Source organism: Lepus europaeus, chromosome X (genome assembly GCF_033115175.1).
Source record: "Lepus europaeus isolate LE1 chromosome X, mLepTim1.pri, whole genome shotgun sequence".
NCBI classification, from domain to species: Eukaryota; Metazoa; Chordata; class Mammalia; order Lagomorpha; family Leporidae; genus Lepus; species Lepus europaeus.
Window position 1 is genome coordinate 31,915,166 of NC_084850.1, and position 25,077 is coordinate 31,940,242.

Below are 25,077 nucleotides of genomic sequence, written 5' to 3' on the forward strand. Positions count from 1 at the left end.
AGGAAACTTGAGATAATGAAGAAAAGAAACAGTTTTAAAACATAAAAGGCACCTTCATTTCTCCCTTAAACTCTTGCCTAATGTCTCTCATTGTCCCTCCTTCTCTGACCCTTTCATGTCTACAGAATGTCCTCCGTCTGCCTGAGTGATATGGATGATACGGAAGCTCAAGTTCTTTAAGGGTTATTTGCCTTTCTTTGTACATCACTCTCCCATGTGCACACTGAAAGAGAACAGAATTAGATCTTTCGAATGAAGGCCATTATAAGTGAAATTCCCTGCAGGGACAGACTTCTGAATTTTGTGAAGCTCTGTAGGGAATCAAGAAAATCTGAATTATAATAAGTTTACTTGAATAAAGGGATCTCTCAGGGGAAAAAAGAAAGTTTATTTTTAAAGTTCTTGCCACCAGAGATGAAAAATCTCACTACCTCCACCTCCACCACACCTTCTCAATGCTTCAGTGACTATGGAACCTATCTCACTCTCAAGGCAAAGAAAAGGTCTGTGACCACACTCCAGTTAATGCAGACAGACAGATACGTGATACAAGGAAAAAATGAGTTGTGGGTCAACAGCAAGATAGGGAAGATGAAACCAAGTTATCTGAAAAATCTGGAAACATATCTCTTGGGAGTCAGCTAACCCAGTGGGCAGCAGGTATAGGGTATATATAGGTATAGGGGTATATATAGGTATAGGGGAGAAAAAGGTGACAAAAAAGACAAGAGAAGATGCAGGAAGAAAAGGACAAACAGCATATTAATGAGACCCAGGACAGCAGAAAGGAACCAAAAATGTTATTTTGTAGCCCTTGTGGCAAACATTTACTCCTTCCTAATTGACCATGGCTAGTTTAGTCAAATGCATCTTCCATCTGCATAATAACCATTAGCTAGTGGATGGAATAGTATTAAAAGTCAAACAAGCCAAACCTTCAATGGATTTCCCCATTTTCTTTCACTGTTCTCATGCCTGGACAACATCAATAGTACACAATTCTAATGGCTCAGCAATTGGTTATTATTGCAAGGGTCCAAATGAAAGCACCCTAAATCAGCAATGTTTGCTCAATTTATTTGCACCATATGCACTCAATCAGACCAGTAGTCACAGCCAAAACACATAGAAAGAACTTTCTTTTTGAAAGGCACTTGCCATTGTAAATTGTTGAAGAGAGAAACTATATGGCATTACATGTAGCCTTGACTTTTTGGTGTTCATTTGCCACACCAGTTAAGTAGGCATGTGGAAGGAAGGTGGCACAAACCCCAATCTACATAGTGATCACATTATACTGTCACAGAGCATGAAATGGAAGTTAGAGTTGTTTAGGCTCTGATGTGACAGCAGCACCAAAAACCATTTAAAAACGACTTCTTAAGGAGTCCCTAGTGGCTTTCAACATTGCACACCTGAAAATAAGAGATCACTTAGAGTTATTGGCTAAAATCACTTAAGAATGTCAAATAAACACTACTTTTAGTTTCCATTTCTATATTTTAGGAAAAGGACATTTCTTTCTAAATCATTTATTCTGTTTTCCTCTGAAATATGGTAATGTAGGAAAAATTCAATCATTTTTGTCTATTTCTTGACCCAAAAGAGGCTTCTCTATAATTTTAGATTCAGCACTACTCTTGGAAAACCGACATGAGGATTTTAGAGCTGGTAAATTTTTCTTCTTTATGAAGGCTAATTCAATAAATGACCTAATTGTTGATTAAGTGGTCTCCCTTTTTTTAATGTGAAAGCACTTGGAAAAGTATGAAGTGCTTTACAAATATAAAGGATGATGTAAGATGTTAATTGGCATCTTCGGGAAATTTTTTTTGTTGATTCATCACACACTTGCTAAAATGGGAGGACACAAGAAAATAATAACTCTAAGGTGGTTATTCAGATTTTGTAATACCTATGGTTGTCACTCTCTGCTGGATAATGTTATTTTTTGCTCATGCAGCCCAAACCTAGTCTCCTGGCTCTGTCAAAAGCAGGAAAATCCATCTGGAGCTGCAAAAGACAGTCAACACCTTCTCTATTCCTTTAATCAAGGATGCAAGGGGCAAAATCGGGCCTTTAGTGTAGACAGTCATTCATAGGTAGACCAATATAAAAAGTCAGTAAAACATAGTGTTTAGGAGCACATTCTGTGTGGATTTGAATCTTGGATCCACACTTCACAGATGTGTTCCCCTGGGGAGGAAATCTTTACTGGTGAATAGGAATGATAATGCCAGCTTTCTCATAGAGAGGTTATGATGATTCATATTCATATTCACTTATTCACATATTCATAAGTGGTAATATGCATAAACCACTTAGCAAAATACTTGGATCCTATGTGCTCAATATGTTAATAGTAGTAGTAGTAGTAACAGTAGTAGTGGTATTTTACCTTCCACCCACAAAACACAGAATTGAACTGATAATTTACAGAACTGCATAAAGAGGACCAAGAAGAAGTTTGGAAGTGCTAACGAAATTGCGTAATTTTCCCTTCTGTCCTTTTCACATAAGTGTATAAAGACACATATGTCTGTAGGGAGTTTGATGGGCTGTAGCAAACATATACTCCAGAGATGGGTCTTCACCTGCTGTGACCTTCACAGAATGTTTCATCTGCCTAATGCCAATGTGAAGCTCTATCTAGATCACTTAATGGAGGCTCACTATAGGCTCTGGATGATGCCCAAAATACTTCATTTTCTTTCTACTTTTAAGAAGTGTCATGCTGACTACGGAGCTAAAGTTGAAAAGTAGTGTGAGTTTCATACATCTGTGAATTGAAGTTTTAGACCATCTTCCATCCCTTTGAAATCAAAGGGTAGCCTACAGCCATTCTAGGTTGGTCAATTTCAAAAGAAAATCAATCAATAAATATTAGAGTAGATAATAAAGAAGACAGAGCTTATGTAGGTCAACATGAAGAATATGGCTCTCCCAAGGCAGGACAAAAGGACTCCTAGCTAATTGGAAAACCAAAACGAGGGAAGTTATGAAGCTGATATATCATAAGAAGAAAGCAGCATCCTAGGATTTTTGAAACAAGTTTAGCCTGAGTTGTTTCATTGACTCAGTTGATTCATTCAGTGACTCCTTTGTTTTTAATCAACATATTCAAGTTCTATCACTTTTTAACCTACTAATGTATAAAAATACAAATGTATAAAAGTAAACTGGGGGAAACATTTCAAATAAGATTATCCACAGAGTTCCTTTAAATATCATTCTCTTCTCCAAATTCATTTAAACTGATTTTCAACAACACTTTTCAGACCTGCATATTTTAGGTAAAATCACAATATAATAACCTATTATCAGAGATATTTGCATTGCTTATTCCAAAGTGACAGCTTAAGTTGTTTATATAAGAAGTAAAGAACAGCAGGCCACCATCTTCAACTCCAACATATCCAAATTCTGCTGAAATGTCTGCACACAAGCAAATAGCCTGAGTTGTCAGTGGCCTTAAAATAAAAGTCAAGTACCGTGCTCAATGCTATATAGAAAATGTAATTTATCACATAAATAAAACTCCCTCAGCAGTGTCCTCTTTCTACACAAAGGACAATGGCACGTTAGCTCTTATTAAAACTATTAAGCACCAGAGGAAAAGCATCTTCAAAGTTCAGGGAGAGTCATAAGATGCAAAGCTTGCAAAATACTTCTGAACCATTCAGTCTTCCACACATTTTGCTCAGCAGGCACCATGACCCGAGGTGAACCTGAAGTCCTCCAAGATGCAGAAATCTGTGGTTGGTAAATTCAGTAGTTAGTAACTACAGGTTTAGGGCCAACATCTTGGGCAAAGTTCCAATATAATTCAATTATCCTAACTGTATTTCAGACTATACCTTTAAGCACAGTCCCACTCTCTATGTACTATGAAAGGGGAAAGTACATAAATCAGTGTCAATCCATCTTTACCAAATGGAAATAGAACTCAAAGAGACACTCTTAACTCTCAGCAGGTGTGCTACCTTTTCACACAATAGTTAATGTATTTGGGAAAGTAAACACAGAGAGGTATAAAACATTTCCCTCTAGGCTACACCTGTTGAGAGGTGTTTCTCTTGAGACACATAAGAACAGGTGTTCATTTGGTCTTCCTCAGAATATAGTTCCAACTCCAAATCAAGGAGAGAATTCTGAAGGAACAATCCCAATGTCTGACAAGGAAACTAGCATGAGGGTATATTAAATAAATTTAATAATAAATACTCATTTTACAAAGTACTTCAAAAAGTTCATAGAAAATTAAATTAAAAGACAAGTTTATTTTGGTGAGAAACATATTTGAAATCCATGTATAGTTTCTTTAATAATATGCATTTCCACGAACTTTTTGACAACTGCTTGTATAACCACTTATAAATAAATTCCAAGCACATAGAAAGCATCATGGGCCAACCTCATAAACCATTCAGTACAGAGTTATCTCTCCAAAAGATGTATGGGAGAGTCATGAGATCCACTGTGAAAGTATCCTCAAGAATCACAAGAACGAGAAATTTGTAGGGAGTAATGATGTCAACATGTTTCCAGAGAGTCAAGGAAGTTCTGGTTAAAGTCAATCACAACCAACTTCATAAATGTCCAGTACAGTAGATTTATTTATATGGATATTCTCACTTTCATAGCAACTTCAGTAGCTATACACTTTAGAAGTGCCTGGCCAGTAGAGGAAGCTATTTATGAATAAGTCTTGTGCAGCTCAGGTAGCCCTTCATGCTTCTTGCTTGGCTTTACTAGCTTTTTGTTGTTGTTGTTGTTACCACTGGTGTACAGTAGCACATTATTCTCCCTAACGAGATACTCCTTGTATGTGGGTTCATGCTGTGAATATGGGTCAAGATTCAGTCAGATAAGCTGAAACCACATTATTTTAACAGAGATGACTGAACACAGGAAATGAGCTGCTCAGATGTTAGGGGGTTGAAAAAAGGAACAAGAGATAATATCTGCAGGAAGTGGGTGAAGAAACAAAGGGGAAGTGCTGGGGTTGTCAGCACCCCAAATGTTGGAGGATTTGCTCCATGGAGGGATGACCTAGTCCTTTGAGAAGAGAATGCCATCTTGGCTGCTTCTGGTGCCTCTGAGGAGACTTGATGAGACTGATTCTCAGAGAATGGAAAGGAGATGGAAAGTGCAGCCAACTGTTGCTGCTAGGATTAATGGCTACTGTTGGGGCGATGCTAACAGGAACAGAAAGCAAACAGGAAGGAGTAAGTCCCTTCTCCCTCTGGCTTCCTGGAAGCCTTGTATTCCTCGTATTGTCAGGACCTATTGGAAATCATGCTTGGGAAAGAAAAATGTAGATTGCAGAGTTCCAACTGCAGCATTACAAAGCAACATCTTTAGAGGGGTGAGTACGGAGCTGCCAGACAATAGCTTAATAACTAACACACTGTGCAATGAGGTGTTAGATTTGTGTGTCACTGTTGCTGCTGGAGTCACTCAGATATGCTTACAGTTTGGTGTAACATTAATTAGAGGGGACTGTTTGCCACAGAGGATTTCATCATTACTGAATCCATAAGCAGCAGTTATTGGGAGACCTCAAGCAGGGCTGCTCAATGTACTTATGAGGGTGTTTGATTCCCTTATTATCAAAGCTTGAGTACTAAATATTCATCACCATTTTAAAAAACTTTTGTTTAGACTCAAGTCTGTAGCCTGCATGCTTCCTTAAATGATTCTGTACACATTGTAAAGATTAGATGGCCAATCTCCAGAGTTCTAGAAGCATGAAGCTTGAGCTGGCCATCTGTTGAGTGTGTGCAGCTTTGAATTGCACATAGGGAAGTGGTGGGCAAAACCCGGAAGCACACTGGAGGCCTAATGAAAATACGACCAATTAAATATTCTCTCTAAATGTTCATTAGGCCATCTGCTCTTATTAGTATCCTTATCATTTGGAAGCATTACAGAGTTAAGATGAGAGAGACAATCTGTGGGATTCTAGTCTAACTTGAACTTTTGAATAGAGCAATCATGACTTGTGACGTTTCACTTCCCATTCAGAGTTGTGCCCACTTATATCTTAATATCTCCATGGTGAAACTTTTAATAGTTTTTTTCCTGAAATATTATACCAGAAAGAGGGGTTAGCAGTAGCTACAGAAATGAAAACATAATCTCAGAGTGGCTGATCAATGAAATCAAACCATTTCATAAAAGCTATGCAGCCATACTTCTAGCCTGTAAATTGCTTTAGGTGCCAAAGGGAATTGGAAGCTTGGTCTATCCTGTCAAGCCAATACTATAATATTAACAACCTGCAACAATCACGTTTCTGCAACTGCTCCACATGAAGAAACTGCAGGATGATTCCAGGGGCTTCTTTGTAAGCCCCTGGTTCCTATGCAAGCAAAGCTTTCTCTCTCAGAAGGACAGGAGTCCAACCTCTCACTGCATGAAGATCCCCAGTCGTCCTCTCCTTTCTCTGAATTCTCTCAGAACTTATGGTCTCACCACTCAGCCTCACATTTGATCCCTGTTACCTTGGACAGTTCTCTGGTTGGCTCTCATTCTGAATGTGTATCTCACACACTGCTGGAGATACAGTAGGTATGTAATAAAAAAATAAAATTAACTTGAAAGAGACTTAAAACACAGTTACAGTTTCGTGTTCCTTTCTCCATCCCCAAAAGGGCTGGAAGGGTTAAATTTTTTGCCTTCCATGATCAAACCCAAGTCACAGATACAAATCGTAGATTGGCAAGTACCATCATGTGAGTAGCACCATGCGCAATATGTTCTTCTTACAATAACAAGCAAATTTACAAACAAATTAGCTGTGAAGTCTGAAGGACATTCTGTAGTTTTCACACTGGGCCTTTCTCTCCTGCTGATAGATGACTTTGACTGTAAATTGAAAACTGGAAGTGGTTAAACATTCTGTGTATTCACAAGTGCCATTTCCAAAATTGAAGCTTTAGAGAGGAGATGCAGGAAAGGGTCGACGGAAACTCAGAGCAATTATGCCTGTTATTAAGATGAGGTAGTGGCAATTACACAGCAGACTCATGGAGAGTGTATACGTGCTGATTGTTCTGGGGGAGCCTGCAAGAACAAACTTTTGTAAAGAGGCCCATCAGCTTGGAGTCTCTAGAGGAAGTGAAGATTTTTAGCCACTCCATCATTATGTTTTTGAACAGAGCTTACAGCCCCAAGAACCATCTTGGAAGGGATACTTCTTTTCCCTTCATGAGCTGAAATGAAACCTTTATACAATACAATGGCTTCTTTCACTGTTTGTTTCCTCTAGGACAACTAGTCTCATACTTTTTTTTGTTAATCTCAGGACCTTTTCTCATCCCTAAGAACTGCTGGGGACTCCAATGAGCTCTCCCCTTTGTATGGGCTTGAACAACTCAATATTTATCTTATTGGAAATTGGACTTGTGAAAATTTTAAAACTGAAGATATGCTGGTCTCAAGTAGCCTCTGGAAAAACTCCACTATACATACATTGGAAAGTGTAAAGGTTTCAAATAATATTATTAGAAACATAGTTTTAACCTCAACAATCTCTTGAAGAGTCTCAGGAATCCCCAGAGCCCCTGAACAAAAATGGAAGTACCATAGTTTCTAAATTTATACGATACCATAGACAGTAAGACATAGCATTAATTTGGTAACTTTGGATGGTAGGGAGAAATGCCTAATTAAACATATACTTTAATTGTAAGACATATCTTCAGAAAAGCTAAAGTATGAAAGGAGTGAGACACACACACCTTAAAATTGAGGAAATGGGAGCAAACATTTGGCCTGACAGTTAAGCATGCAGTTAACATGCACACATTCCACATCAATGTACCTGGGTTAAATTCTCATCTCTGGCTCCCAACTCCAGCTTCCTGCGAGTGCACATCCTGGAAACTATCAGTGATGACTCAAACAGTTGTGTTTCTGCCACCCATATGGGAGACCTGGGCTGAGTTCCTCACTCCCAGCTTCAGCTTGGCCAGCACTTGCTGATAGAGGCATTAGGGGGAGTGAACCAGCACACGGGAACTTTCTCTCTCTCTCTCTCTCTCTCTCTATTAAATAATATTTTTAAATTCAGGAAATATGTCAACTACCACTAAGAAAGTTGAGTTTTCTCTCAAAACCCAGATTTACTGGCAAAATATGTGGATGAAAAATAGTTTTTTCTGAAAGCCTGTTTGCATATTATAGTTCTTTAAATTCTTTCTTGAACTGAAAAGGTTATAATCATTGCAACACTAGTGTTTTCATTCAAAAAACATTTGCCAACTGTAATACCAGATACTGGAAGTATAAAAATGAATGAGTCCTCATTCTTGCCCTTGAGGACTCATAGATCTGGTAGAGGACAGAAAACAAACAAGTAGTCATAGTATTCATAGTATGACAGAAAGGCACTGGATATTGAGAGGGTGAGTCACAGAGCTATAAGAGCACCAAAATGGAGCTTGGAATATTCATGAATGCTTGAAGTAAATAACCAAGTTTAAGCAATTAGTCACTCTCTTAACAAAAGGCTGTACTAGCAAACTTTGACACATGTGTTGACCCCTTTCAAATATTAATTTATTCCAGTTTAGTTTCATTGAATTTGGAAAATACACGTGACTTATCCAGAGATGTAAACCTAGAATTTTATTACACCAGTTTAGCAGCAATGATGTAGTCAGTAGCTCCAGTCAAGATCAAAGCCTAACAAGCCATTGTCTTCATTATGGTTAGAAACAACTGAGAATAATATAAAACCCCAACGTAACAGTGACAGAAGAATGATAGCCACCATATTAGATGCATAGTTCAGAACTGAGATGGCAGCTCTGTGATGTCATCCAGGACCCGGGCTCTTAGATTTCTGCCCTGTTATCAGAGCACATAGCTTCCATTTTTAAGGTTACCTAATGGTCCAAGATGTATATGATAAGTCTCACTGGTGTATCCATATTGCAGAATAGAAGGAACAGCAAAAACAGGCTCCTTTCAGTTGGGTCAGCTCTCCTTAGCAGCCTTTCTAAAGTGTACATTTGAAAGTTTGGATACCTCCTACACTTCCTCCTGTACCATATTGTATGGGGCTTAATCATATCACTACAGTTAATTGCAAGAAGGCTGGAATGTGTTCTATTTTAGTAACATACTCCATTGGAAGATATGATGACTGCTAAAAGAGCGATGATCTTATTGATCTTGCTTGTAAAAAAAAGTTTTGTTAAATTACTAGATGAAATATGAGGGCACTTCAAAAAGTTCATGGAAAATGGCATTAGAAGATAAATTGATTTTGGTGCAAAGAAATTTTAAGTATATTTATAGTCTTTTCGTTATATGCATTTTCATGAACTTACTCAAGACCCACTGTATACTAGGACTACTTTGGGGTTTTTTGTTTTTGCTTTCCTCTGTTTCCTCCACTTCCAAAATGTTTTGGGAACACTGGGGTAGATGCAATTTAATCCATATCCCCTGAAGTGCAATAACTCTAAAGATCAGTCCTGATGAAATTGATCTTAGATATTCATTTTTAATGAATAATGCAACTTAAATGTCAGTTATTCTCATTGGGTGGCCAAGGAAACAGTCCATGCTAATGCATTTGACCAAAGGTTGAAAAGTTCTTCAAACTCTGCAGCCATCATGCAGAGAGACATACAGGAGTGTGGATCTGAGATAATGGAAAATAATTTGCCTGTTGACAAGGCCATGTAATTTTGGTGAATTTCATCTTCTAATAATTTCCACTTTTTAAAAGCAAGATCAATAGGGGCCATCACTCGCAAAGGTGTCATCACGTTTTCAAAGTACAAAAAACCAAACTTGCTCCAGACAGCTTTTTCCTTTTTTTATAAATTTGAAGAAGCTCAGACAGTATCAGTGTCAAGAATTGAGAAGGCCATTTGAAAACTGACAAAAAGTGATGCTAACAATCTGGAGTTGTCAGCTTTTAGAAGCATGGGGAAATCTAACATGGAGCTGGCAGAACACCTGGCAGAGAGCACTTAGTCCCATCACAGTGTCTTCCCCAAGGCTGCTTACTACAGAAGAGATAATCATACACTTCCTGGATATTCCTGCTGAAGAGGCCTCAGAGATCAAAATCAAACAGAGTCACCTTTGAAATGAGCCACAAGGCTCTAAATATAGTAAAGGAAGGAGATTAGAAGTGTCATGTTTTGGATGAGAAGGCTGGACCTTTTGGGGAAAAAAAAACCTGGTCTTTTCAGTATGGTTGAACTCTGGGCAAAAAAGTCTTTAGCACTCGGTGGTGATTGAATAATACAGGATCAGTCATGATATGGTTATGAGGCATTGCTGTGAAAGTTAATTTCTGAAAATGAATAGGATAGCAGAGAAATAGTCTACTGTTCTATGCCACTGGCTGCCCCTTGTACATATTGGAAAATAAAGGAAATGAAGTCAGATAAAAAGACTGTAAACTCAAAAGGGGAAGAATCCATGCTGTATTGGCTAAAGCTGACTCCTTACTACCCAGCATAATGTCTAACAAGGAATACGTTGACATTTATTAGAAGAAAGGGAATTCATTAAAGTAGCATGTTTGTACTTGGAATTATACCAAGGATTGTGTCACAAATAACAATGAGTAATCCAAGTAATAAGCTAAAATATTAGCCATGAAACTGGCTGACAACTGTACATGAGATAATACATCCCAGTGCAAGCCAAGTATTTCTTGGAGGCCATATAACTTAGAAAGATTCACAAGCAAAGGCCGGTGTTGTGGCATAGCAGGTTAAGCCACTGCCTGCAACAGTCACTCAGCTGCTCCACTTTCAATTACCTCTCCCTGCTAATGTGCCTGGGAAACCAGAGGAAGATGGCCCAAGTACTTGAACTCCTGTACCCATGTGGGAGACCCGCTGTGGCCATTTGGAGAATGAACCCGCTAGTGCTTCTCTGTGTGTAGCTCTGCCTTTCAAATAAATAGAAGATAAATCTTTTATGTAAAAAAGACTATTGACAAGGAATAGAATAAACAAATAAGGAAGAAATAGCTGGTGACATAGAATCAGGGAAAACCTTACAATAGTCAGGGGGACCAAAGAAATACAGGCATATTCCATATTTTTAAAAAATCACATGGGTGGAAGTTCTGACCCAGGAAGTCTGAACTCCGGAGCCTGAGCTCCTAGGCACTTCATTTGACTGCTGAGCATTGGCTAGAAAGGGAGTACATAGCTTTCATCAGATTCCTAAACAGCCATATAATTCAAAAAAAAGCATGAGAAGCAGAGTTGCAGACTCCAGGCACCTTGAAGGCAAGGACTGTCTGTAGATCAGCACTCAGATTATTAGAAGAAAGACTATATTAATGGATTGAACATAATGCTGAATGAGTGGCTTCCAAACTGATTCTCTTGCATCTAGTCTGATTTTCCAACCTGCCCCGCCAAACTACAGTCTCATTGGTTATGTCAGCTTCCTGCTTTAAAAAGACTTTCATTGACTGCTCAACATCTACAGTTTATGCTTGAATTCCTTAGCATACCCAGACCTTCGTGGCTTAGTCTAGTGTTTGTCAACAAAGGACAGTTTCGTCCCTTGGGGGACATTTGGCATTGTCCTGATGGAGGGTAAGGTGCTACTGGCCTCTACTGTATAAAGGCCAAGGATGCTGCTACAATCCCACCAAGCACAGGACTGGCCCCACCGAACAATAATGCCTCAGAGAAGAAACCTGGACCTTGTCACTGGCAAACATTGAACACTTCCTTCACTACTGCTACCCATCCTATGTTGTGCCCAAGAAATCCCACTCCATTCCCCCATTCCCGTATGGCTTCGTTGTTCGTGCTTTTCCCTCTGCTCAGATCACTCTTCCCATTGTGTTTCTTGATAACTTTACTTGTTCCCTCAAGTCAAGTTTTCGTTTCTCTTCTAGGAATCTTGCCTTGAACTCCCTCCTCTGTGTCCCCATGTCACTGTGGGCAGACATTTGTGTCACTTAGCGCATTGTATCGAATGACCTATTTCTGTATCTGCCTTTCCCCCACTTGACTGTGACATAATCGTGGAAGAAACCTGTTTTATTTACCTTTAGAACAGTTCCTAGAATATAGTAGGTACCCACAAAACACTGCATTCAAAGATAGCAGACAGCCAAGAGAAATACAAATAGCATGACTCCTAAGAAGCCAAAATGAACAACACTGGAGGTAATTCAGAAGGGATAAAAAGGAGGCCAGACCTGGTAAGAAAAGAGTGAAGAAACGTGTTCATGCTTTGAAATGCAGAATCAGATGACATAGAGGACAAAAGCACATATCTGAAAATGAGGATATTAATAGTTTTGTTCTCAAGTGACTGCTCTAAGTATATAAAGTAATAGTCCATGCAAAGTATCTGACACCTAGGAAGAACTCAATAAACAGCGGTTACTTTTATTAATGACCCAGATGTGTGAGCTTATAATTTTATAGGTGTTATTGATGAAGACCATTCAAAGGAAGGAGCAGTATCTATTCACATTTAAAAAGTAGATTGGGGTAGACGTTTGGCATAGCATTTAAGATGCCACTTTGGACTTCCACATTCCATATTGCAGAGTTCCTGGGTTTGAGATCCAGTTCTTTCAGTTCCAGCTCCTGGTAATGCAGTGTTACCTCGGGTAATGCACATCCTAGGAGGCAGCAGATGATAGTTCAAGTACTTGGGTCCTTGCCACCCATGTAGGAGACCCAGATGGAGTTCCGGGCTCCTGATTTCATTGTGGCCTGGTCCTGGTTGTTATAACCATTTTAGGAGTGAACCAGTCAGTGGGAGGTCTTTCTCTGTTTCTCCTTTTCTCTGCCTTTCACATAAATTTAATTAATTATTTTTTGAAAAAGTAGATCAGACACAGGCATCTAGCTTAGCAGTTAAGATGCCTACATCCCACCTTGGAGTACCTGGGTTCAATTCCTGACCCTAGTTCCTGACCCCAATATCCTACCAATGCAGACCCTAGGCTCAAGTAATTTGGAGCCTGCCACCTTTGTTGGAGACCTGGATTGCGTTCCTGGTTCCTGGTTTAGGCCTTGCCCAGCAATTGCTGTTGTAGCATTTAGGGAGTGAACCAGTAGATGGGAGACTTCTCTCATCCTCCTCCCCCCTTCTATCCCCCTCCCCAACTCACATAAATTTTTAAATTTTTAGAAATAAATGAAAGGCTTATTTCACTCAGCATGATGTTTTCGAGATTCCTCCATTTTGCTGCAAATGACCAGATTTCATTGTTTTTTACTGCTGTATAGTATTCTATAGAGTACATATCCCATAATTTCTTTATCCAGTCTACTGTTGATGGGCATTTAGGTTGATTCCAGGTCTTAGCTATTGTGAATTGAGCTGCAATAAACATTAAGATGCAGACAGCTTTTTTATTGGCCAATTTAATTTCCTTTGGGTAAATTCCAAGGAGTTGGATGGCTGGGTTGTATGGTAGGGTTATATTCAGGTTTCTGAGGAATCTCCAAACTGACTTCCATAGTGGCTTTACCAGTTTGCATTCCCATCAACAGTGTGTTAGTGTCCCTTTTTCTCTACATCCTCGCCAGCATCTGTTATTAGTTGTTGTAGTTAGTTCTTTAAATATCTGGTAGAATTCAGCAGTGAATCCATCCGGTCCTGGGCTTTTCTTTGTTGGGAGGACATTTATTACTGATTCAATTTCTGTCTCAGTTATGGGTCTGTTTAGGTTTTCTATGTCTTCATGGTTCAATTTAGGTAGGTTGCATGTGTCCAAGAATCTATCCATTTCTGATAGATTTCCCTGTTTGCTGGCATACAACTCTTTGTAGTAATGTCTGATGATTCTTTTTATTTCTGTGGTGTCTGTTGTTACATTCCCTTTTTCACCCCTGATTTTATTGATTTGGGTCTATCATCGTCTTTTTTAGTTAGTTGGGCCAATGGTGTGTCAATTTTGTTTTTTTTTTTTTTCAAAAAACAGCTCTTGGTTTGGCTGATCTTTTGTAATTTTTTTTATTCAATCCTGTTGATTTCTTCTCTGATTTTAATTATTTCTCTTCTCCTACTAGTTTTGGGTCTGGTTTGCTGCAGTTTTTCTAGATCCTTGAGATGCATTGATAGCTCATTTGTTTGGTGCCTTTCCAATTTCTTGATGTAAAAAAAAAATTAAATCCAGTCATTTGCAAAAATGGAGGAATCTGGAAAACATCATGCTGAGTGAAATAAGCCAGTCCCAAAGGGACAAATATCATATGTTCTTCCTGATTGGCGACAACTAACCGAGCACCACAAAGGAAACCTGTGAAGTGAAATGGACACTATGAGAAACAATGACTTGATCAGCCCTTGTCCTGAATGTCAAGGAACAACTTAATACTTTATCCCTTTTAGTATTTTTTTGTTCTACTTAATACTATTGGTTGAATTCTGTAATTAACACTCAGTTATTCTTAGGTGTTTAAATTTAACTGAAAAGTGATCCCTGTTAAATATAAGAGTGGGAATAAGAGAGGGAGGAGGTGTACAATTTGGGACATGCTCAATTGGACTTGCCCCAAATGGTAGAGTTAGAAATGTGCCAGGGGGTTCCTATTCAATCCTATTAAGGTGGCATATACCAATGCTATCTCACTAGTCAAAGTGATCAGTTTCAGTTCACAATTGATCATAATGATAGGATTAAGAGTCAAAGGGATCACATAAACAAGACTAGTGTCTGCGAATACTAACTGATAGAATAAAAAAGGGAGAGAACGATCCAACATGGGAAGCGGGATACACAGCAGACTCATAGAATGGCAGATGTCCTAAATAGCACCCTGGCCTCAGAATCAGCCCCTAAGGCATTCAGATCCAGCTAAAAGCCCATGAGAGTATATTAGGCATGGAAAGCCAAGACACTCTGGCAAAAAATAAAATAAAATAAAATAAAAAACCTAAATGAAAGATCTCTGAGAGTGAGATCCCAGTGGAAAGAACGGGGCCATCAAAGAAGGAGGTACCTTTCTCTGAAGGGAGGAGAGAACTTCCACTTTGACTATGGCCTTGTCTAAATAAGATCAGAGTCGGCGAACCCTATAGGCTTCCATAGCCTTGGCAACTCATGACAAGAGCCTAGGGTGATTACTGACTCCATAAACAAGAGTGTCAATTGTTAAGTCAACAACAGGAGTCACTGTGCACTTACTCCCTATGTAGGATCTCTGTCCTTGATGTGTTGTACAATGTGAATTAATGCTATAACTAGTACTCAAACACAACTTTACGCTTTGTGTTTCTGTGTGGGTGCAAACTGTTGAAATCTTTACTTAATATATACTAAATTGATCTTCTGTGTATAAAGAGAATTGAAAATAAATCTTGATGTGAATGGAATGGGAGAGGGAGCGGGAGATGGGAGGGTTGCAGGTGGGAGGGAAGTTATGGGGGGAAAAACCACTGTAATCCAAAAGCTACTTTGGAAATTTATATTTATTAAACAAAAGTTTAAAAAAATAAATAAATAAAAGGTGAATTTAAAGAAAAATATCAAGTCAGTAATAATGCAGATGGTATAGAAGTGAGAAGCAAAATTCATAAAAGTTGTATGTGAATAATTTGTTTGGAAAATACAATTGAAAGGGAACCGCACTGAATTGTTACTAGACAAGGTTGCTTCCAGCTCTGAAGTTCTATAACCATAAATCTGTTACTAGTATTTTTTCTATGATTTATTTATTTGAATGGCTGAGTTCCAGGCATCGGGGAGATTTGGAGAAAGAGAATGAGAGTGAGAGACAGAGAGACAGAGAGATCTTCTATCTACTGGTTCACTCCCAAAATGGTTTCGACAACTAAATATGGACCAGGCCAAAGCCATGAGACTGGGTCTCCCATGTGGGGGATAGGGACCAAGTACTTGGGCCATCTTCCCCTGCCTTCCCAGGTGCATTAGTAGGGAGCTGGATTGGAAGCTGAACAGCCAGAACTCGAACAGGTGCTCCATCTTGGGATTCCAGCATGATAAACAGTGGCTTAACCTCTTTGAGCCACAACACCAGCCCATGTTATAAGTATTAGTACTATTTGCTGCCCCTTACTATGTTCCAGACACTCTGATGAGCACCTTACTTCACTATCAATTAATCCATGAAATAATTGTACAAGTAGATATACTATCATGAACCTGTTTTTGTTGTTACACACAAGGAAACCAGAGATCCATAGAGGATTACCTAATTTGCCTAGGATTACACAGAGTTAGGGAAGGAAACTGAGAGCCTAAGAATACAGATGATGGTTTGTATGTACAGTGTCAGATGAGGTTTGTGTGTGAGGAATTACTGGTTTAATATAATCAAGGGCTCAAATTTAAATACTGCTCTTTATAGGTCGGGTTTTCACTACAGGATTTCTGCTGCTATATAAAATGTTACATGGGTCAAAATTAGCTGGATCTCTTAACCAGCCATGGCACTGGTTGACCTGAGGGTCAACTCCCTTCAAGGCAAGATTTCAATTAGCAGGGGAAGACATAATGCTGTCCAGGGCTGACATTCTGACCAAGAACTCCTTTCTGCTCAGGGTCATTTCTCTGGGAAGGTTATTGGGAGATGGGCACATTCCACCAGCTGGCGGCTATGCCAATGACCTTTCATGCTAGTTTAGCTTAAATACATTTTGACATTTCAAACAAATTAATGTATTTTTACAAGGTGGAGCAACCACCACAAATTAGGCCAAATGGTTTGCCTTCAGGCCAGGTCAGTGGGCAGAGTTTACAGAGCTACACTGCTGTGCTTCAATCACTTTCTACTCTCACCCCCCCCCCCAAAAAAAAGGAAGTGCTAATTTCTACCCCCACCCCAGAAACCACTTGGATAAATGCCAGCCATTCCCAGGGGTTAACCTTAGCTGCAACTCAGCAGTGTATAATACTGGGGTCTCTCTGTACCTAACAGATGCTAATTCTGCCTGCCAGGATTAGCTCAAAGATTCCGTTCCATATGAGAGGTGGTGTGTCAGGTATAATGCCTTGCTACTAAATACAGTGTTTCTGTTGTGGGAGTGTAAGGCACCCGTCCCTTGAAAAATTACCTGGGAAAGAGAGTATTTAACATGGGAAGGGCATAAAAGAAACTGCCAACCTAAGCGAGGTGAAAAGGGCCAGATTCAGAAAAGGCAGCCCCTCGACTACTAAGTAGCCACCCAACTTTCATCTGAGCAGATCTCCCAGACAAGCTGCCAGCCAAATCAAATGGGAGTTAAAGGCATTCTGTGTAGTTGGTAGAGAATGTGTCTCAGAAGCACAAAGGCCACTTTAGTCACAGGAAACTGCCAGAGGGTGGCTTATTTGATGGAAAAGAAAACAAACAGACACAATAGCTGGTATATTTTTGAGGCAATATTAAATCTAATAAACATGACACCAAGAGTGTTGGCTTCAATCAGGTTGGGGAAGTTGAAGAATTTAACGGCTTCTTTTCCACCTGCCAGCCTTTCTCTCCGAGGCAGCTGTGCTAGCTGAGAACACAGTCCGAAACACGCTCCTCCTCTGGCTCCTGCCAGGTGTGTGCTGTCCCTGGCCTCTGCCCTGGCCTCGGCTCCCAGAGTGGGGATAATTAGACCGCCATTTCCGCCAGGTTTGTTTTGTCTGGGTCACTGACTTCAGACTCGATCAAAATAGGAGTGCTGTACTGAAATAAATTCATTTCCTCTTCCTCAGCCAGCCCCAGCTTATTTCCTGGGGGACTGTGCTCCATAGGACCAACACACAGAGACAGCTCCTGTACAAGTGCACGAGTGTATACAGAGGGCTGAGGCCAGGGCACACAATGGAGCAGGCGGCAGTGCCCTCTGCCACAGCAAGGGCCTACTCACTCATAGTGGCGGGGCACTGGCATGCAGCGGCCTCAGACAGACGTGCTGGGCAACACCTCTCTGCGGCCTGCTCTGGGAGCTGTTACACTGCTGTTTAATGTTTGTACAATGGCCTCAGTCCGAAAGGCTCTGTAGAACATGCATAATGCAAGTTGAGCTTTATACCCCATTAGCACTCAAATTCCTAGCTGCCCAGAGGCATATGGTACTGAGCAGGGAAGGCCAACCTGTGTAGAGGTAGAGGGCACACATAGACATGAGGACAGAATGAGGTTGCTGGGTGTCAGGAGCAGATACTCAGAGATGGGCAAAGAGCCCCTCGTGGTGTAATAGGGGAGGCCAAAGACAACTTTTGTTCTCCTTACAACACTGATGCCCTCCCTTATGAGACACAATTAGAGGAAGCACCTTAAATCTCAGAAAAGCCTTGGTCCACTTCATTACTGACTGCAGGTAAGGCTCCATCCAGCTAGGAAAGTAGTGGGCCTCATGCAATATTGTGTTTTTAGATTTTAAGGTTCTATGGGAACAAAACAAAGGCTTTCTTGGACTTTGACTGAAAGCAAGTAAGAAAAGTAGCTATGTTACCATTAAGTACTTATACCATGAATGTGACATTGCTTCTGTCTTTGTCTAGCCTAGGCAAGGAGAAACAAAACAAATGAGTAGTGGGGTGGACTACGGGCTAGAAGACAGGTCTCTCAGAAGTGCCTAGGGACAAATATTTGCTGTCACTGAAATGTCAGGCCAGGCACTGAGCAAACTCCTGTGTCCAGAAAGAAACTAAGATGGAACCATATTTAGATAAGCCTGTGTGTCCCCACTGGTTAGCACAGCCCTTGGCACAAAGCATGCCAGACATGTACATGCACACAGATACACACACACACACACACACCAGTCCTTGTGCTTTTAACTTTATATCATGTCTGAAATCTATCTGCTTCTCTCCATGCCCACTGTTGCTAGCCTAGTTCAACATCATTATTCTTGACCAGGGAGGCTTCTGTCTACCTGCCTCCCATCTCTCCTTTCCCTCCAATACTACAGCAGCCAAGATGATCTGTCCGGAAGCCAAATATGACTAGGTCATATGCCTGCTCAAAGGCTTTCAGTGGCTTCCCGCAGCCACCAGAGTAAAACTGGACATGTGCTTCCCTCTGTTACCTGCGTGGGCTGCAAGAGCACAGTACCACAGACAGGAGGCTTAAACAGCACCAAGTGCTTTTCTCAGTCTGGAGGCTCGAAGTCCAAGATGAAAACATTGAGAGGTGTGGTTTATCCTAGGCTTCTCGCTTTGGACAGCAGATGGCCACCTTCTTGCTGTGTTCCTATCTAATGTTCCCCTAGGTGCATGTGCATCCCCGCATCTCTTCCTTTTTTAGAGAGACACTGGTTCTCTTGGATTAGGAAGCCACTCTGAAGGTCCCATTCTCTTATTAATTTATTTGAAAGACAGACTGAGAGAGAGAGAGAGAGAGAGAGAGAGAGAGAGAGAGAGATCTTCCATCCACTGATTCCCTTACCAAATGACCACAATTGCAGGAGCTGAGTCAAACTGAAGCCAGGAGCTTCTTCCGGGTCTCCCACATGGGTGCAGGGGCCCAAGGACTTAGGCTGTCCTCCTCTGCTTTCCCAGGTACATTTCAGGAAGCTGGATCAGAACTGGAGCAGACAAGACTTGAACCAGTGCCCATATGGGATGCTGGTGCCACAGGCTGTGGCTTTACTCACTATGCCACAGGCCCCGGCCCCCTCATTTATTCTTAAAGGCCCTATCTCCAAACACAGTCACATTGAGGTGTTAGGACTTCGATGTATGAATTTGGGGAAGACAATTTAGTCCGTAACATCTGGCCATTTCCCATTTCTCTCCTACTAGTCACATCAGGCCCTACTTAAGTAGCACTTTCTCTGGTAATATCCTGCCTCCTGCCTTCCAGTGCGAGTGAAGTACTCTCATATCCCCTCTGCTGCTTCCTTCTCATCATGTGGAAGGTAATTGCCTAATGGTTCCTCCAAAGGCCCTGCCGGACCATAAGTTGTTCGAGGAAGAATGCTGTGTCATAGTCATTTTTGACTACCCAAGGCTTAACACAAAGCTTAGCCCAGAGAAAGCTCTCAGCAGACACTGAATAAAAGAGCAAGCCAATCCATTTCTTTGCTGAGGAAAGGGGCATATGGAGTAAACTAGGCCAAGCTAAGGGAGTAGTACACTACAACCTAGGATTCCAAATCAACCGCTGATGAACCATGCCAGGGTAATCCATGAGATGGATACCAGGTTTGTGCTAATGATAAGCCCTGTCTCCGCAGGTTGCTGATTAAGTGAAATCTGCTTTCTCTCTCACCCCAAAGCCTCTATGACTTTGTCCTTTTGTTCATCTACAGTAAAATAAGAGTACATTATAGCAATCCAGAAGCCCTAGAGCGGTGGTTCTCAGAATCACCTGGAAGGCTTGCTAAACACAAATGGCTGAGTCCCCATGCCTAGGGTTTCTGATTCAATAGGTCTAGGCTGGGGCCTGAAAATTCACATTTCTATCTAGGTCCCCAGTGATTCTTTTGCTGCTGGCCCAGAGACCATAGTCTGGAAACCACTATTCTAGATCATTCTGGAATTATTGTAAAATTTTCCATTATGTTCAAAATGGCATGTGTGACAAATATGTTAACCAGAATATGTGATTAACCATCCCCTCTGCCACTTTTACCAAACAGCACCAATGTTGCTGCAATTCAGAAGACAAGGGGAAGCGAGCCAATTTTTCTTTCAAGGTAAAACTGCCCTGGAAAGATACAGTAACCTAATGGAGTGTGTTCTGTTCTTTTTGCAGGTGAGATTAGAGTGGCCAACAGACCTTGCAGTCAACCCTATGGACAATTCATTGTATGTCTTGGATAACAACATTGTGCTGCAAATTTCTGAGAACAGGCGCGTGCGGATCATTGCAGGGCGCCCCATTCACTGCCAGGTGCCAGGCATCGATCATTTCTTGGTCAGCAAGGTAGCAATTCACTCCACTCTGGAGTCTGCTAGGGCCATCAGCGTCTCCCACAGCGGGCTGCTCTTCATAGCTGAAACGGACGAGAGAAAAGTAAACCGCATTCAGCAAGTGACCACCAATGGGGAGATCTCCATCATCGCTGGTGCCCCCACTGACTGTGACTGCAAAATTGATCCCAACTGTGACTGTTTTTCGGGTATGACCTTTTTAGCAATTCACTAGCTCTGCTTTCCAAAGGAAAATGTGCATCAGGAAAGCCAAAAGGAAAAACAAAAGTATTTCTTATAAACGTGGGTGTGAGCTAGTGGAGGAAGCAGTGGGTTGGGAGTCGCATCACCTGGTTGGCTTGCCAGCTGACTCACTGAGTGACTCTAGGGGAGCCACAAAGTCTCTTCATGAGCCACTTGCCTCAGTTGTAAAGGAGAGATAACGCTTGTCTCAGTTGTATCACTTTCCTCTTTTGAGGATCAACTAGTATAATAAAAAAAAAGTATACTCTTAAGAAGTTAAGATCATGATATTCTTTGTACTTTAAAGAAGGAGAAACTGGGCAAAACCCACATTTACTCATTTAGGTAAGCAAGGAAAAACGCTTTCCCATAAGTGGCTGCTTTCCGCATTAAAAGTGTGTGCTATTTGAGACTCAAAGGGCAGACTGCTTTGGGGCTAGATGGGCAAAATTAAAGCCCACATGGCGGGTTCTTGGGTCGCTGGTCTATAATACACATCATTCTTTAAAACTTTCTCCAGGACCAGTAGTGCCCTTTATTTCTAATTGAAATTGGGGGCAAAAAGTCTTTTCCCCAAAACATGGAGTTCCCATTACAGGTAGCAAACAGTCTCCTAAATGTCAACACATACATTTACTGCTGGGCTGGAGAAATCCCTCCATGCTACTTTCAGCCCTATTAAATACCCATCCAGGCCTGAATGGTCCTCTTAACCTTTGCCTTTTCTTAAACCAGAGGAATCAAGAGCAAGCAATTTGTTCAATATGACTTTTCATCAATATGCCCAATGTTTTCCTAGATAATGAGTCTTATAGATATTTGCTAATTTGTGTCTTCCATTCAGGGCAAATCTAGTGTTTATTCCAGCTATCCAATTTGATGTTCTGAATCACTGTCATATTTATAGACTTAGTATTCTTTGACAATGTGACTGCTGGAATTAACAGCAGAAAGGGCCTCTAGGTATGGTAGGACTGGAAAGTCCTGAAACAGATCCTACAAGCTTAAGTCTCATGGGTCGCCAGCCTGAGTTTTGTGTAGCTATCATTATTTGCTTTTCTTATTTCTTACAATACAATAGATTCTGAGCAGCAGGATTGAGGATTTCACAAAATTAGTGTAACTGAGATAATTACATCTTACTGTTCATCTTCAATGGTACTGACTCAAGAATTACAATCTTTTGAATAATGGGTTTCGAATTTGTCAAGGGGGCCACACAGAGAATGCTGGTTCACTGATTGTTCGCTTTAAAATGATCCTTGATGCACAGTGTTTTCTGTCTATGGTATGTTCTATAAAAACGCTTCTGATGCCAATTAGTAAAATCAGGCTCTTTCTCTAACAGGTGATGGTGGCTATGCCAAAGATGCAAAGATGAAAGCCCCTTCCTCCTTAGCAGTGTCACCAGATGGTACCCTGTATGTGGCAGACCTTGGGAATGTTCGAATCCGTACCATCACCCGGAACCAAGCCCACCTGAATGACATGAACCTTTATGAGATTGCCTCACCTGCTGATCAGGAACTCTACCAGTTCACTGTCAATGGAACCCACCTGCACACCTTGAACTTGATAACGAGGGACTATGTGTATAACTTCACCTACAATGCTGAAGGTGACTTGGGTGCAATTACCAGCAGCAATGGCAATTCAGTGCACATTCGCCGTGATGCAGGTGGGATGCCCCTTTGGCTTGTGGTGCCTGGCGGGCAGGTGTACTGGCTGACCATAAGCAGTAACGGAGTCCTGAAAAGAGTATCAGCGCAAGGCTATAATCTGGCCTTGATGACCTACCCAGGAAACACTGGACTTCTGGCTACCAAAAGTAACGAAAATGGATGGACAACTGTTTATGAGTAAGTTTCTAATTCTCAACTTAAGTTTTGTTAGGTTTTTATGTGAAACTGGGTTCCAGAGGGGAAATGGCTTCATCATTGCTGAGTGTTACATGTTATTTTCTCCTAAGAACTACAATAAAAAGATACAATGTCAAGGAGAAAATTTTACCCAACTCCTAGGGTAATTTTAACCCAGAGCAGTTTGCAAAGCACAATAATAAAAGGCTAGATTGGATGAAGGAAGAATCAAGTGTGGCTTGGCGGGAGGCAGGAGGTAGAAATATGTGTACTCAAGAAATTGCAGCATACCTAGGAAGACAGGGTAAAGTTTCACTTAAATAACAAACCACGAAAATAGTTCCAATGCTGCAAAGAAGCAGTGTGATTTAACGAGTATTTATTGATCCCTGTGGGGTTTAATGAATGAATAAATTAATGTTTGCCCAGCCCAGCCCGACCCGACTCAGTATAAGAAGCTGCGGGAAGTGAGAGAGAAGTTAGAATATATGGAGTGGACCCTGGAAAGCGAGAGTAGAAGTATATGGGGCAAATGCTGCCTAGGAGAGGTGCCATGCCTTTGGCTGCTTCTGTGAGGTACAGTGCCAAGAGCTCCTGTCCAGGCGTGGGCCTTCTTGCCGTTCCTGCCCACGTCAATGAATTCAGCACCTCATGGCGCTTACAGACCGGATCTGGCTGACTTTGCTTAGCTGGGAACTAACACATAATGTGTCTGACAGCAGGGGCCCTGACATGGATATGGAGACCATTGTCATTGCCCTTTAGAGCGTGGACACCCTTGTTTGCCAGACGACCCATTTTAAAAGCTGGTAGGAAGCATTTTCCCTGCAATGAGATTGCTGGATTTTAAACCAAAATACGGAGTGAGGATAAGGTGTGGGATGTGAACCCGGAGTCTAGAATGGCACTGAAGTTGAAGAATGTGCGAAGTGGAGATGTTAAGTACTAGACTTCCAAGTGTGGCTAGTCTGTCAGGATGTAGAGAATATATATAGCCTCCTGAGGGATGGGGCAAAACAGCTCGTTTTTAAATTTTGGATCATTTCCCAAAGAAATGCCATCTATACAAAAGAGCAGGACAGCTATTTTAGTCTTACTTAGAAAAATGGATTCAGCTGTTTCTGTTGCAAGTCTTCCTCTGTTTTTTGAAAAAGTTATCTTACATCTTCGTAGGAGTAAATAAAAGCTACTGTTCATAAAAGATTTACTAAATTCTGAGTACTGGGCTAGGTAATTTACACCCATTATTTTTTTTTATTTTATTTATTTATTTATTTATTTTTTTAACAGGCAGAGTGGACAGTGAGAGAGAGACAGAGAGAAAGGTCTTCCTTTTTGCTGTTGGTTCACCCTCCAATGGCCGCCGCGGTTGGCGCGCTGCGGCCGGCGCACCGCGCTGATCCGATGGCAGGAGCCAGGTGCTTATCCTGGTCTCCCATGGGGTGCAGGGCCCAAGCACTTGGGCCATCCTCCACTGCACTCCTGGGCCACAGCAGAGAGTTGGCCTGGAAGAGGGGCATCCGGGACAGGACCGGTGCCCCGACCGGGACTAGAACCCGGTGTGCCGGCGCCGCAAGGCGGAGGATTAGCCTAGTGAGCCGCGGCGCCGGCCATACACCCATTATTTTCTTTGATCCCTCTAACAGCATGAGATGGGTGCTCTTAGCGTGCCCATTTTATGGATGAGGAAACTGAGTCATAGCATGGCTAACTCATCCTCATTCACACAGATTATGCAAGATTCAAACTCCAGCAGTCTGACTCAGGAGAGCATGTTTTAAAATATACTACCCTTGAGAAACAAAGTTTCTGATGAGAAACTTGAATATCTTTTTTAAAGGCCATGCCAGATCACACTGCAGCTGAAATTAGGTAAATAACTATCATGAAAGCCAACACTTGAATTCAGTCCCCCACTAAGGAATGGCTGGTGCATGAACTAGTTTTTCAAAATGACCAGTTCAACGATGAATTCATTTATTCAACGAATATTTTCCAAGTACATACTATGTGCCAGGTATGCAAACAAAGACCTAGAGGAGGTGAGAGAGTAAGCCATATGACTATCTGGTGGGGGTGGGGATATGGAGGTATTCTGGCAGAGGGAACAGCAATACCAAGGCCCTGCAGCAGGAACAAGCCTGATGTGTTCAAGGA

General features: G+C 41.2%; 1 protein-coding gene across 1 annotated transcript in view; it reads left to right on the forward strand.

Annotated features, from left to right (window-relative positions):
* The window catches only part of TENM1 (teneurin transmembrane protein 1), an 893,298-nt gene that overhangs the window by 829,209 nt on the left and 39,012 nt on the right, over positions 1 to 25,077 (forward strand). The window contains exons 26-27 of the mRNA XM_062183627.1: positions 20,661 to 21,027; positions 22,410 to 22,920. Of these exons, the coding sequence (XP_062039611.1) occupies positions 20,661 to 21,027; positions 22,410 to 22,920 (878 nt within the window). The remainder of the gene's footprint in view (positions 1 to 20,660; positions 21,028 to 22,409; positions 22,921 to 25,077) is intronic.